The 13154-nt window shown below is 43.3% G+C and overlaps 1 protein-coding gene across 1 annotated transcript in view; it reads left to right on the forward strand.

Annotated features, from left to right (window-relative positions):
• The window catches only part of DIAPH1 (diaphanous related formin 1), a 133818-nt gene that overhangs the window by 99108 nt on the left and 21556 nt on the right, over positions 1 to 13154 (forward strand). The window contains exons 19-26 of the mRNA XM_072998373.2: positions 515 to 610; positions 760 to 854; positions 1076 to 1177; positions 2901 to 3140; positions 3289 to 3418; positions 9060 to 9184; positions 11401 to 11565; positions 12278 to 12413. Coding sequence (XP_072854474.2) covers positions 515 to 610; positions 760 to 854; positions 1076 to 1177; positions 2901 to 3140; positions 3289 to 3418; positions 9060 to 9184; positions 11401 to 11565; positions 12278 to 12413 — 1089 coding nt within the window. The remainder of the gene's footprint in view (positions 1 to 514; positions 611 to 759; positions 855 to 1075; positions 1178 to 2900; positions 3141 to 3288; positions 3419 to 9059; positions 9185 to 11400; positions 11566 to 12277; positions 12414 to 13154) is intronic.

Raw genomic sequence — 13154 nt, forward strand, 5'->3', positions numbered from 1 at the left:
GCTGTACTGCAGCCAAAACTGTGCTCACGACCTGGGGTTCAATCCCAGGTAGCCGGCTCAAGGTTGACTCAGCCTTCTATCCTTCCGAGGTCGGTAAAATGAGTACCCAGCTCGCTGGGGGGGCAATGTGTAGCCTGCATAATTAAATTGTAAACCGCCCAGAGAGTGCTTGAAGCGCTATGGGGCGGTATATAAGCAGCATGCTTTTGCTTTTGCTTTTGAACTATGCCTGTATACAAGCAGTGCCTTTTGTTTTGGAGTGTTCATTCCAGTATCATCTTTTGCTGGATTCCAACAGTTTTCTCCAATCCTGCTGTGTTTTAAGTTGAGAGAAAAAAAGGGTGAAAATGGGGAAAGCATCTTTTGGACTTTGATGTCTGCTGTTTCTAACAAGTGTTATGGTGAGGGTGCTAGCGTTGCCTTGGCAGATTTGTAACTATGGAGAACCTGTATGCTGGATAATTTAAAGAGGGTTCCATGGGTTGCTAAGGTTTTTTATTCTTTGGCCCTGCAGCAAAGAAACAGCCGGCGAATGAAGAGGAGAAGGGCCAAGCCAAGAAGAAGGTCAAGGAGTTGCGAGTGCTGGATTCGAAGAATGCACAAAACCTTTGTAAGTGTAATTTATTTGGAGAATTTGGCTGCACTACCAAGAGAACGGCAGAGTGTTCCTGAATGGCCTCAGGTGTATTAAGTAGATTTCTTAGATCCAAGGATTTGAAAGCCCAAAGATTTACCTGTGCTTCTCTTTGAATTTGGCAGCAATTTTTTTGGGCTCCTTCCGCATGCCTTATGAAGAAATAAAAAATGCCATCCTGGAGGTGAATGAAGCTGTGTTGACTGAGTCCATGGTACAGGTGGGCAAAGCTTGAATATTCTCCATTATTTTCTTTCCTTCTTGGATGTGGAAAGTGGATGGGAGGGAGCCATTTTCTGAAAGAACTACCTCCATTCTACGTCAAGTAAAAGCTATCCTGTAGGACAGCAGGCACCAGCTTATCTTCTGGGCACTATTCCCACCCATCTCCAACTTTGACGCTGAACAAGCAGCTGCATTTTTCTTTCACTTCTCTTTCAGAACCTCATTAAATTAATGCCAGAACCAGACAAATTGAAGATGATAGCAGAATTGAAGGGAGAATATAGTGAACTAGCTGAGCCTGAGCAGTTTGGAGTTGTGGTAAGTGACCTGCCCTCTGCATCTGAAGAGGGAGAGAGGAGTTGCCTCTCTTGCTGCAAGGCAGCAGCTGAATTTCTATGTACCCATGTATTATGGGTTTTTGTGTGTGTTTTTTTAAATCAGACCTTGGCTTCTCCTTCCACTGTTTTGCTGTCTCTCTCTCTTTACTTTTACTTTGTGCACTGCCATCCATAGTGTATACTTTCTGAAAAGAGGATCCTGGAGCTAAAAAAAACAATGACTGAAATCCTGTTACACAGTTTGTCTTAATGGCATAAGTGTTGGAAGCAAATTGCTGTAAGTTAAGAAATCTCTGTAGACATTATGTATTGCATACTGATCCGTGCAAGTTGCCGTGAAAGAGATAATGCCTATGGAGATTTCTTAACCTACAGCAGTTTGATCCCGTTTACATAACTGCACAACACAATTTCAGCCAATGTATGATGATGATGGATTATGCAACTGCAATTAGAGATAGGCATGAACCTCAGTTTGGAGGTTCGTGTTGGTTTGTACATATGGCACCACAGGTGCTGTGCACTCCCTTTCCCTGCCTCCCCAGCCATTGATCCACTCACCATTCAGAGTGCTCTTCTTCAGCTGTTTGACCAGTCCCCGGCAGTAGCACAGGTTTGCCTGTCTTCCTTCTTTGTCGGAGTGGGCAATCAGCCAAGGAGGCAGGGCAGGGAAGCCTGTGCTCCTGCCAGAGACTGGTCGAACAGCTGAGGAGGAGGAGGAGGAGGAGAGGAGTGTGCACTGGCTGGTGAGTGGAGGATCAAGCTAAGGAGGCAGGGGAAGGCAACGTTGGGTACCTGTGGTTCTGTGCATATGAACCAGCACAAACCTTCAAACCAATGTTCATGCCCATCTCTAATTATGATGATGGCCATCTGTGTGTTCTGTGTCATCTAGCTTTTGGGAACTGGAAAAAATTTAGGCACTGACAGATGCCTTGTGTCTAATAATTTTCCACACATTCATCCCAAAACTGAGACTTCCTGTTATTTTCTACTAGTGTTTTTGTACCTCCAGGCCTTTGGAACCTTATACAGGAGCAGAGGAGAATTTTGACAGATGGAGGCATGTGCTAGGAAGCATTGTTCTCTCTGTAGACCTACTTAAAAACATGGTGGAAAACTAAGATAAGCTCTCAGGCTCAGGAAACTAACAGTGGAGCCCTTGCCTTGAAAGAGGATTTGAAGGTGTGTCACTAATGTGCAAGCGTGATGGTGAGAATTCCAGCTGCAAGCAAGCAACCTCTGTCCACTCCCCCATATGTTTTAAATGAGTCTTGAACAAAAGCCAGCTTAAGATATAGGTTGTACAGAAACTTCCTCTGATAAAACATACCTGTGACATTTCAGTCCCTAGAGCTGAGCACCATAAAGGTCATGGATCAAAGTGAAACAAGTAAGTTCTTAATCATCCTTCCACTATTGTAATTACTTATTCAACATAATGTTTGCAAGTTCATTCATTTCAGTCTTATTGAGCAGAAGCTGTAGTGTTTCCCAAAGCAGATCCTCAGAGCAGTATGCTACTTGATTCTTTCCTCTCCCACTCCCTGTGCTAATTTTTTTTTTGCTGTTGCGACATGGAAAAACAGAGTTTCTCTTCTTTTCCTTCTCCTTCAGACCACCTGGGTTCCTTCTTGTTGTCCTTCTCCTCCTCCTCCTCCCTTTGTGTGTGACCGTGTTATTCTGTCCCCTTTCCTTCTCAGATTAGTTCAGTTCCCCGTCTGATGTCCCGCCTTAGTGCCATCCTCTTCAAGCTACAGTTTAATGAGCAGGTGGAAAACATCAAGCCAGAGATTGTTGCTGTGACTGCAGCCTGTGAGGAGGTCCGCAAGAGTGAGAGCTTTTCCAACCTACTCTCCATCATCCTCCTGGTGGGCAATTACATGAATTCTGGCTCCATGAATGCTGGTGCCTTTGGATTCAATATCAGTTTCCTCTGCAAGGTGAGTCTTGCCAGGCAGAGTCACATCTTTTTATCCTGTGCTGACTGTACCAGCCACTGGTGTGTTTGAGGAGCCTGGGGTCAGGGGAGAGACCAGAACTGATTGTGTTGAGCAAGGCTCACCATAGCCACTCTCTCCATATTTGTAGCTCCGAGACACAAAGTCAGCTGACCAGAAGATGACTTTGCTGCACTTCTTGGCTGAAACGTGTGAGCTGCAGTATCCTGAAGTGCTGACGTTTCCTGATGAACTCATCCATGTAGAGAAGGCTTGCCAAGGTATTTTTGGGAAGGTTTCCTAAGGCTGCAACAATGTTTTCAGGCAAATATTTTAAGTGCAAAAGAAAAAAGAAAAAAAGACAGATTCTCTGGGAGGGATGTAGATGAGAATATTTCATGAAAGGCCCTGTGAAGGTTATCTTTGTGTGCACTTAACTGTTCCCTGAGCAACCATTTCAGCCTTTTTCCCCCCTTACACCACAATCCCAGCTAATCAGACATCAGGATAAATATAATGATATCACAGTGTATAAGCCAGTCATCTTGGGCATTAGGATCACATCACTGTGAACTGAAGTCAACGTGGATTGAAGTCAGCACTGCTTGTGTCAGTTTAGGATATAAGATACAAGATGCTGTGATTGGGATTGTGTGTGTTTGGGAGTGAGAAGGCCAAGTTTCAACACTCATTAGTCCACTCAAACAAGGTAGATGCTTCCCTACCTGTGGCTCCACCTATTCTGCCATAGTATTGGTAAAATGAGGAGCATTTCATCTTTTTAGTAGCCTCATCAATGCTAAACATCACGAGTCCTTCTCATCACCTTAAATAGGACTGTGAAGCTGAGAACAGGAGAGGCGTAATCTTCAATATGTATCATTTTAAGGGAAAAGAGATTAATGGCTTAGAATTTTTTTTGTTTTGTTTTGGCAGATGACTCTTTTCTGTTTAAATCAGTAAGAACAAGACATTTTGCATTTCTCTGCAAAATTGAACAACTTGGACTGCTACTTTCTTTGTGTGGATGACTGGAAATGAGGGGAAATGAAAGGAGAGAGAGAGCACTTTCTGAGCAGAATGGCAGGAGAACGTTCTCATTCAGTTCTGTTGTCCTTCCTTTCTAAGTCCAGCTCTGGTGCTTTTCTTGTATGAAAGACTGGCTGTTTATATTGAACCATTGCCCGTCAAGGAAGGAAGGAAGGACAGAGAAGAAAACATTAGAACACTGGCCACAGATGTTTAGCTCAGTGACTAGGCATTGGAATTTACAATAGAGAGCTATCCTCCTGGCCCATATCTTTATGATAAACAAAACATGCACTCTTCCTGCAATTGCTCCTGCACTATCTTTTCATCACCTCTCAAGTTTTCCTCTGACCACCTGGTGATCAAAGTGCTAAAGATCAACCCAAAGAATGGGCTAATATGTTCAAATGTCTTCGGTAGACATTAGCTGTATAGGCTTTATAGCTAAAGCATAGTGTCTGATCATACAAAGCAGGAAGTCCCTAATTTAAATCTCATTTCAGTTATGAACTTACTAGCACAAATCTCATTCATATATTTTTAAATCTCTTGAGAAAGTTAAGATTGGAAAAGTATAAATTCTAAGAAACAGTATAAATAATGTAAAATTTTGGCCACTTATATATAGTAAAGGTTTATAAATATTATTTACCTAGAAAGATTCATAAGCATTTAGTTAGGCATCCTTCAGTCTTGAAAGACTATGGTAATGTGCTCTGTATGGAGGACTTGGAACAGTGTCTAGTTTGACTAAGAAGGCCAATTCAAGAGTGACAATCCCTTCCATACTGAAGTCAAATGCAATCTGTCCCCTGTCCAGCTCCCTGATTGTGTTGCTTTCGTGACTGCCCCTTTGCCTCAGCCTGCTGGAAGGGTCTCTTCAAATTGGGAGAGGCCATGATGCAACGCCTGCCTCCAGGCTGAATGCTCAGATGTCAGGGTTTCCCATCTGTTGAGGTCCATTTCTAGGGCCTTCAGATCTCGCTTGCAGATGTCCTTGTATCACAGTTGTGGTCTCCCTCTGGGGTGATTTCCCTGCACTAATTCTCCATACAGGAGATCTTTTGGAATCCAACCATCCGCCATTCTCACTACATGCCCAAGCCAACATAGACATCACTGTTTCAGTAATGTATACATGCTAAAAATTCCAGCTTGTTATAGGACTACTCTGTTTGGAACTTTGTCCTGCCAGGTGATACCAAAAATGCATTGGAGGCAACGCATATGGAAGGTGTTGAGCTTCCTCTCCTGCCGTGCACAAAGGGTCCAGGACTCACTGCAGTACAGGAGTGTGCTCAGGACACAGGCTCTATAGACCTGGATCTTGGTATATGTCGTCAGCTTCTTATTGAGCCATACTCTCTGAGTCTAGAGAACATGGTAGCTGCTTTGCCAGTGCGTTTATCCAGCTCGACATCCAGAGAGATGATGTCAGAGATGGTTGACCCAAGGGACACAAAGTCATGAACAACCTCCAATTCTTGCGTGGAGATGGTAATAGAGGGAGGTGAATCTAAGCCCTGGCCCATGACTTTTGTTTTCTTCAGGCTGATTGTTAATTCAAAGACTTGGCAGGCCTTGCTAAAATGATTCATGAGTTGTTGGAGGTCTTCAGCAGAGTGGGCAACAATGGCTGCATCATCAGCAAAGAGGAAGTCCCACATGCATTTCAGTTGGACTTTGGTCCTCACTCTCAGTCTAGAGAGATTAAAGAGCTTTCCATCTGATCTAGTCTGGAGATAGACACCTTCTGTTGCAGTTCCAAAGGCCTGCTTCAGCATGACAGCAAAAAAGATCCCAAAAAGGATTGGTGTGAGGACACAGCCCTGTTTCACTCCATTTCGGATGTCAAAGGGATCTGATGTTGAGCCATCGAAAACTACAGTGCCTTTCATTCCCTCACGAAAGGACCTGATGATGATAATGAGTCGAGGTAGACATCCAATCTTGGGAAATATTTTAAAAAGGCCATCTTTGCTAACCAAATCAAAGGCCTTTGTGAAATCTATGAAGGCCACAAAGAGTGGCTGTTGTTCCCTGCATTTCTCCTGCATCTGTCGGAGGGAGAATAACATGTCAGTGGTGGATCTATTAGCTCAAAATCCACACCTTGATTCTGGATAGACTCTGTCTGCAAGCACCTGGAGCCTTTTCAGCACGACACAGGCAAGTAGCTTCCCTACAACACTTAGAAGAGAGATGCCACGGTAATAATTGCAGTCACCCCTGTCTCCTTTGTTCTTGTACAATGTGATGATTTTGTATCCTTCATGTCCTGTGGTACTCCACCTTTCCTCCAACAAAGACGAAAGATTCCATATAGTTCTGTGGTGATGATCTCTTTACGGCACTTCAACAGGGATGTTATCCTTTCCAGGTGCCTTGCCGGAGGCGAGGGAATCCAAGGCCGCTTTTATTTCTGCTAAGGTTGGTTTGCTGTCCAACTCTTCCAAGACAGGCAGGCACTCTATGTTATTTAATGCTTCTTCGATTACTACATTCTCTCTGGAATATAGCTCAGAGTAGTGCTGCACCCAGCGTTCTATCTGCTTTTCTCAGTCCTGGATGATCACGCCAATAGCAGACTTCAAGGGAGCAGATTTCTTCTGTATTGGACCTAAAGCCTGCTTAATTCCATCATATTTTCCCTTGATGTTACCTGTGTCCGCTGCTATCTGTATCAGAGCAGAGCTGAAGCCCATAATCATTGGAACATCTCCTGGCACCCTGTTGGACTTGGCTACAAGCAGCTTGAAGAGCTTGCAAGTTGTACACTCTAGGACAGGCTTTGTATGCTGCTAGAGCTCTCCTCTTATTCTTGATGGCTGGCATCAACTCCTCCGAATGGGCTTCAAACCAATCTGCCCTCTTTTTGGTCTTTTTGCCAAATGTGGACAAGGCAGTGTTATACACAGCGTTCTTGAAATGTTCCCATCATTCAGGTGCATTTGCATCAGCCGGGCCTGGAAGGGTTTCCTGCACTTTTCTTTGATCGTGAGTCTTGCTGATGTCAATATGTAGTCTTCCTTCCTTTTTCGTGTGATACAATCTCTTTGTTCACAGTTTTACTCTACTACACACCAGGGAGTGATCAGTATTGCAATCAGCACTCTGGTAACTGCGTGTGATAGTAATACTAGGAAGGCTAGAACGTCTAATGAAGATCAAATCAATCTGATGCCAATGCTTGGATCTTGAATGTCTCCAAGAAACTCTGTGCTGAAGCTTCGTATTAAATAATGTGTTGCTGACACAAAGACCGTAATAACAGCAAAACTCCAGCAAGCGTTGGTCATTTTCTTTTATCTTCCCAATGTCAAAACGGCATAGACAGGTGGGCCAAGAATTGTGATCAGCACCAACTCTAGCATTAAAGTCATTCTCCAAGAATGAACAGTGACTCTCTTTCAGGGCCTTTTTGATAGTAGCTGCCAGATTGTCGTAGAATTTCTTTTTCACTTCTGTAGTGGATGACAGTGTTGGTGCATATGTACTATTAATCAATAATTATTGGTATGCACTGAAGGAAGAATATTTCTTACTCTAGTAGATGGCGTAGAGTGCCTGCCAGTATATGCAGTATTCCTCTGTCTAATTAACTATATACAATTTTGTAATCAGTACCATCAATATGCTTAATTTTACCTCAGCTAATAAGTTTTGTAGCGTCTACTTGCTTTGCCTGTCTTTATATTATTTCTTTAACCCGAGTTTCTGTCCATAAAATTAAAACTTCTACTGTTTCCAAGTACTGCTTCAGCCTCTTATCAAAAGTACTAAGCATCTAATGAAAAAATTAACTATCCAGTTAGCTTCAGTGTTAGAAACCTGCATTTTACCTTTCAAAGCGTGCTGCTTATATACCGCCCCATTGCGCTTCAAGCAATCTCTGGGCGGTTTACAAGTTAATTATGGAGGCTACACATTGCCCCCCTCCCCACAAGCTGGGTACTCATTTTACCAACCTCGGAAGGATAGAAGGCTGAGTCAACCTTGAGCCAGCTACCTGGAATTGAACCCCAAGTAGTGAGCACAGTTTTGGTGGCAGTGCAGCAGTTTAACTTCTGCGCCACGAGGCTCTTGTGGCTCTTGACTTATGTTATCAAAAAATAGTTTACTAGGAACATTACCAAAACATATACGAAAGCATTATGTTACCACAGTGATTGAAATAAGAAATAGATACTTTTTTCTTTTTTTTTTCCTACTGGTGCTAGTAAGGAATTTTGATTTGCATTTTCTGCCAGTATGCTTATAAAGATAACATAATTTTTGGTCAGAACATTTTCGCAACTACTGCTGGATTTTTCTACAAAGATTACAATTGTTTGCTATTTCTGCTCCGAGGCTCAAAGTCAGAAACATTACATGTTCTTGTTCATAGTATCTGTGAAAGGCACAGGCACAAGGCACAAGGCTGCTTGTAAAAAGGAGTGAAGCAATCAATTTTCAATGCCTTACACAAATAGCATCTTATTCACGTTAGCGCTAATTATGAATTTCTGTTTTTAAGGACATCATCTAGCCTCTCACATTATATGGCACCAGTGTGTTCTTTTGGATATTAGTCATGTGAAAGGATAGCAAGCTGTCCCTTCTGTATGTTTTTTTGTTCAATGCACTGGTGTGCTCCCCCTTCTGTGGCTGTGGTTTTGTAGGGAGGCACTGCTTTTTCTAGTAGAGTTTAGAGGAGTGGGGAAGCACATCTCGAGAAGTCTATCGTAGTGAGCTCTGCTTCTTGGTCTAATGGAAGAGGTTCTCCCATGGGATATTTGCATGTCCTCTTGCTTTGCTTGAGAGTAGGTGTCTATAGTAAATGAAGATAAATCTTTGTTTCTTATACCTGTGTTCTTTTTTTTTCTGTCCCCCTTCCCTCCACAAACCATGAAGTTTCTGCTGAAAATTTACGGAAGAGTCTGGACCTAATGAAGAAACAGATCTCGGATGTGCAGCGTGATGTTGACAATTTCCCCAGCACCACAGAAGAGAAGGATAAATTTGTAGAGAAAATGACTATATCCTTCAAAACTACTGCATAGGGAAACAGTGGGGAGTAGTGTGTGGAAGAAGCAATCCTGTGAACAGTATGAGGATCAAGAGGCCCTCTGAGGTCATCTTATTTTTTTGAAAACCTGAGCAGATATGTAACTTTTAAAAACCGTTCTGGAAAAGGCCCAAGTCATGAAGGCAGACCTGGATAGCTTGCGGTCTAGTAAAAGTTGTTGGACTGCAGCTCCTGCCAGCTCTGGCTTGCTTGGCCAATGGCAAGGTATGATGGGAGCTGCCATTCAGGGAGCATCCTGTCGTTCATTAGTTCCCTGTCGCTGTCTTGAGAGCACCCAACTAAGATGGCAGCTACACAGCTGTAATTGGGTATCAGTGAAGCTCAGTTTCTGTTTGCAAGCACAGCGTGCTCATAATCCTTAGACTGGTAGTTCCCAGGAAAATGCAGTCTGTACTTTTCAGTTTTAAATGAAAACATACAGTATCTGTCTCACTAAAGAGAACCATGGCTGTTAATTTGCAAGAAATGAGTAGGGCCATTAATGATACGGCCATTTGGGGATCATTAATTCATAAGAATTGCTCTAAGCCAACTAGAGATGGACAAGACATTGGCTCAGAGGTTTGTGCTACTTCGTACAATGGGCACCGCAGGTGCCTTGTGTCCGCTTCCCTTGCCTCCCTGGCTCAACCTCCCACTCACCAGCCAGTGCATGCTCCTCTTCAGCTGTTCAACCAGTCTCTGGCAGGAGCCCTGCCCCGCCCCCTTGGCTGATCACCCGCTCAAGAGAAGGAGGCAGGGACAGGCCACCCTGTGCTCCTGCTGGAGACTGGTCGAACAGCCAAAGATGCGGAGGAGAGGAGTGGAGCGTGCTCCAACTGGTGCGTGGGTCGTTGGCCAGGGAGGCAAGGAAAGGGAGCGCGTGGCACCAGCATGACTCTCCAAACCAAAGTTTGTGCCCATCTCTAATAGCAACCTTTTTCTTGTCACAAAATGTTAATAAAAATGTAATTCACCTTGAGAAATAAGAGAAACAACACAAACTTTGAAAATGAAGTCCAGGGTCCTCTTGGTCTTTGCATAAGGCTTGCATAACTTGCTGGGACTAATTAAGAAGGTGCCAGGGCATGTCTTGGTTGTGTGCCTGATCCCATGCCTGATTGCACAGCTGAGATGTTCCCTGGCACCTTGTCAGGTAGCTTCATTTGCCACAGTAAGTTACAGGAATGCTAATAGGATTCAGGCCAATTTTTTTTTAACTTAAGATGATTATTTTTTTCATTATGAAAATCTCATAGTCTGCACGCCCCATTTGCAAGTCTTCATAGTGCCAATTTGGGAAGCAAAAGATAATGCTTTAACGTATTACTATATTAATAACTGTTAGTTCTGGTGGCTAGGAAGACATTCTGTACCTTTGCAGATGCCCTGCAGCCTGAGATAAGGTTGTTCAGTAAAAATGACAGCTTGAGAAGATTCCCCTGTCTTTCCTTAGCAGCTCTCCTTAGGCTCAGCGGCGTCACCTGGCTCCTCCTTCCCTCTCTGCCTTGGGCATCAAAAAGCCCTGCAGACCTGGAAGAAAAGAGCACACTTTTTATATGCGACCAGCCAGCAAACTCTCTAGTTGCCAGCAGTCAAAAGAATGTGATGGTACGAAAGATGATGAGAATGGCCACTGTTGCTTAATCAGTACTGGCTTTTAGGTGACTGAGCAGTGCTTCCCTACCTTGGGCCGCCAGGTGTTCTTGGACTACGAGTCCCAGGTGAAGGCTTCTGGGAGTTTTAGTTCAAGAACATCTCAGGACCCAAGATTGGGAACTGTTTGGATAGAGTGTACTGTATGGGTAAAGCAACTTTAAGTATGGCCACTCTCCAGTTTAATATATTTGTATACTGAATTTCAACAGCTGAAGCTGCCATTGTGATCTGATGAGGTGTTGGTCATGTGCCTGTCTGCATGTTGGGTGGCAGTTCATCAGATTGCTGCTGCAGTTTTCCTTGGAGTTCCATACTCATATAAATATTGAAAGAAGTTGTTGGCCTATATGTTGATGTTTTGTATGAGTGGACCTGGATGGAAAGATTGAATAGAAATCATATGTGAATGTTCATGAGCATTACAAAAGCACAAAAAAAATGAACTTGTAGCAACATTGACATTGAACCAGTTAACTTAAATAATTATGCCCCTTTACAATCATGTGTGATCTTTGACTCAAGATTTACAGCTTTGTTAAGGATGCGCAAGAGCAATACGAGAAGCTACGGATGATGCACTCAAACATGGAAAACCTCTATAAGGAGTTAGGACAATACTTCCTGTTTGACACCAATAAAACATCTGTTGAAGAGTTCTTCACCGATCTGCACAACTTCAGAAATATGTTTATAGTGAGCGTCATACCCATCTATCATTTTTTTATTGCAGGTTGTCACTCTGTTCCAGCCTCCTGCAGCAGACAGCAAAGTACTTCCAGGCACTCTCAAGTGCTCACTGGGAGATGGGCATCCTCTGTTGTAGATGTTCCATATTTTGCCCTTGCTATGTTTCTTCAAGAGATGCTAGTGGTTGTCCCTTAAAATGTGTTATCATGCACATATGTGCACTAGAATTGCTGTTTGTCAGGCTTCTGCTCCTCATTGAAGTCCTCAGATCCACATCTGAGTTCTTCTCCAACCTGACACCCTTCTGACGTGTTAGATTAATATCATCCCCAGGGATGAAGCAGAAGAAGGCTGCCCAGGAGACTAAATGTCTAAAGAAGGGGGGGGGGGTCATTTCTTACTCAGATGTCTTCACTGACAGCTGCAATTTTTGGTAATTAAAGACTTTCTCCTGTAATCCCTCATCCACCACAGGTTCCAAAAACTTGAAAGGGATTACTTGAGACCTGTAGGGGCCTTGGGAAATGTTTTAATTTCCAGAAAATTTCCCTGGCCGATGACATCAGCAGCCTTGCGCTGTGGGATTTTCACAAACAAAATGTATGTCTTATATTTTTGGAAAAAATTATATAATACTTGAGAAGAAGACATGATATGGATCATTGCTCTAATCTTCCCCTTTGTCTGTCTAACATTCTTAGCTGTGTTTTGGTTTTAGCAAGCTGTGAAGGACAACCAGAAGCGGAAAGAGACAGAAGAGAAGATGCGCAGGGCTAAACTAGCCAAAGAAAAGGCAGAGAAAGAACGACAAGAAAAGCAACAGAAGAGAGAGCAACTGATCGACATGAATGCAGGTACTGTAGAATAGCTTGATGAAGTGAGACTTGGTGCAGATAAGTGGACCCACAGATCTTGGCACTATGGTACTGACTTTCTAGTTGTGCATGAGGATTTATTCTGTAAGAGTGTGAATTCTTTCCTCAGTGGAAACTCTCCACTGAGGAAAGAGGCCTACTAGACTTAGAACCATTGTCCACCATTATCTCTTCAACACTGGCCATCCAGGGTGCCAATTGAAAATTGCAAGGTGGGTGTGTGAGATTGGGTCTGGTTTCCTCTTCTTCCTTTACTGTGTTGCCCACCATAGATGGCTCTTGGGCACCATTCGTTACTCACAGAGATTTATTTTATTTTATTTTCGACAGCTTGTTATATTTAACATTAGTAACCGACTCAACCTCTTGCTTCAGAGATATCTTCAACTGCCTTATCATCAAACCACAATAAATCCCTTTCAACAGGTAGAGGCATAGAACTAAAATCTTGATACTGCCACTTATATGGGATGCCTGACTCTTTGTATAATGTAGTGCTTAGCCTACATTGCCCACCTGAGGCTCCCAACCCTTCTTGCTGGGTTCGGTTGTAATCTCGGTGAGAAAGGACTCGCTCCACGGGGTTTCCCAGGAATTTTGGAACATCCCCTATTCTTCTATCTCTGTGCCTCTCTGCCAGTCTACATTTCTTCTGCTGTTCTCTTTTCTCAGTTTCACCCCAATAAGGTGGTTTGCGATGTACTTTCCTTTTCCACTCCT

The sequence above is a fragment of the Pogona vitticeps genome, chromosome 4 (assembly GCF_051106095.1).
Source record: "Pogona vitticeps strain Pit_001003342236 chromosome 4, PviZW2.1, whole genome shotgun sequence".
NCBI lineage: Eukaryota > Metazoa > Chordata > Lepidosauria > Squamata > Agamidae > Pogona > Pogona vitticeps.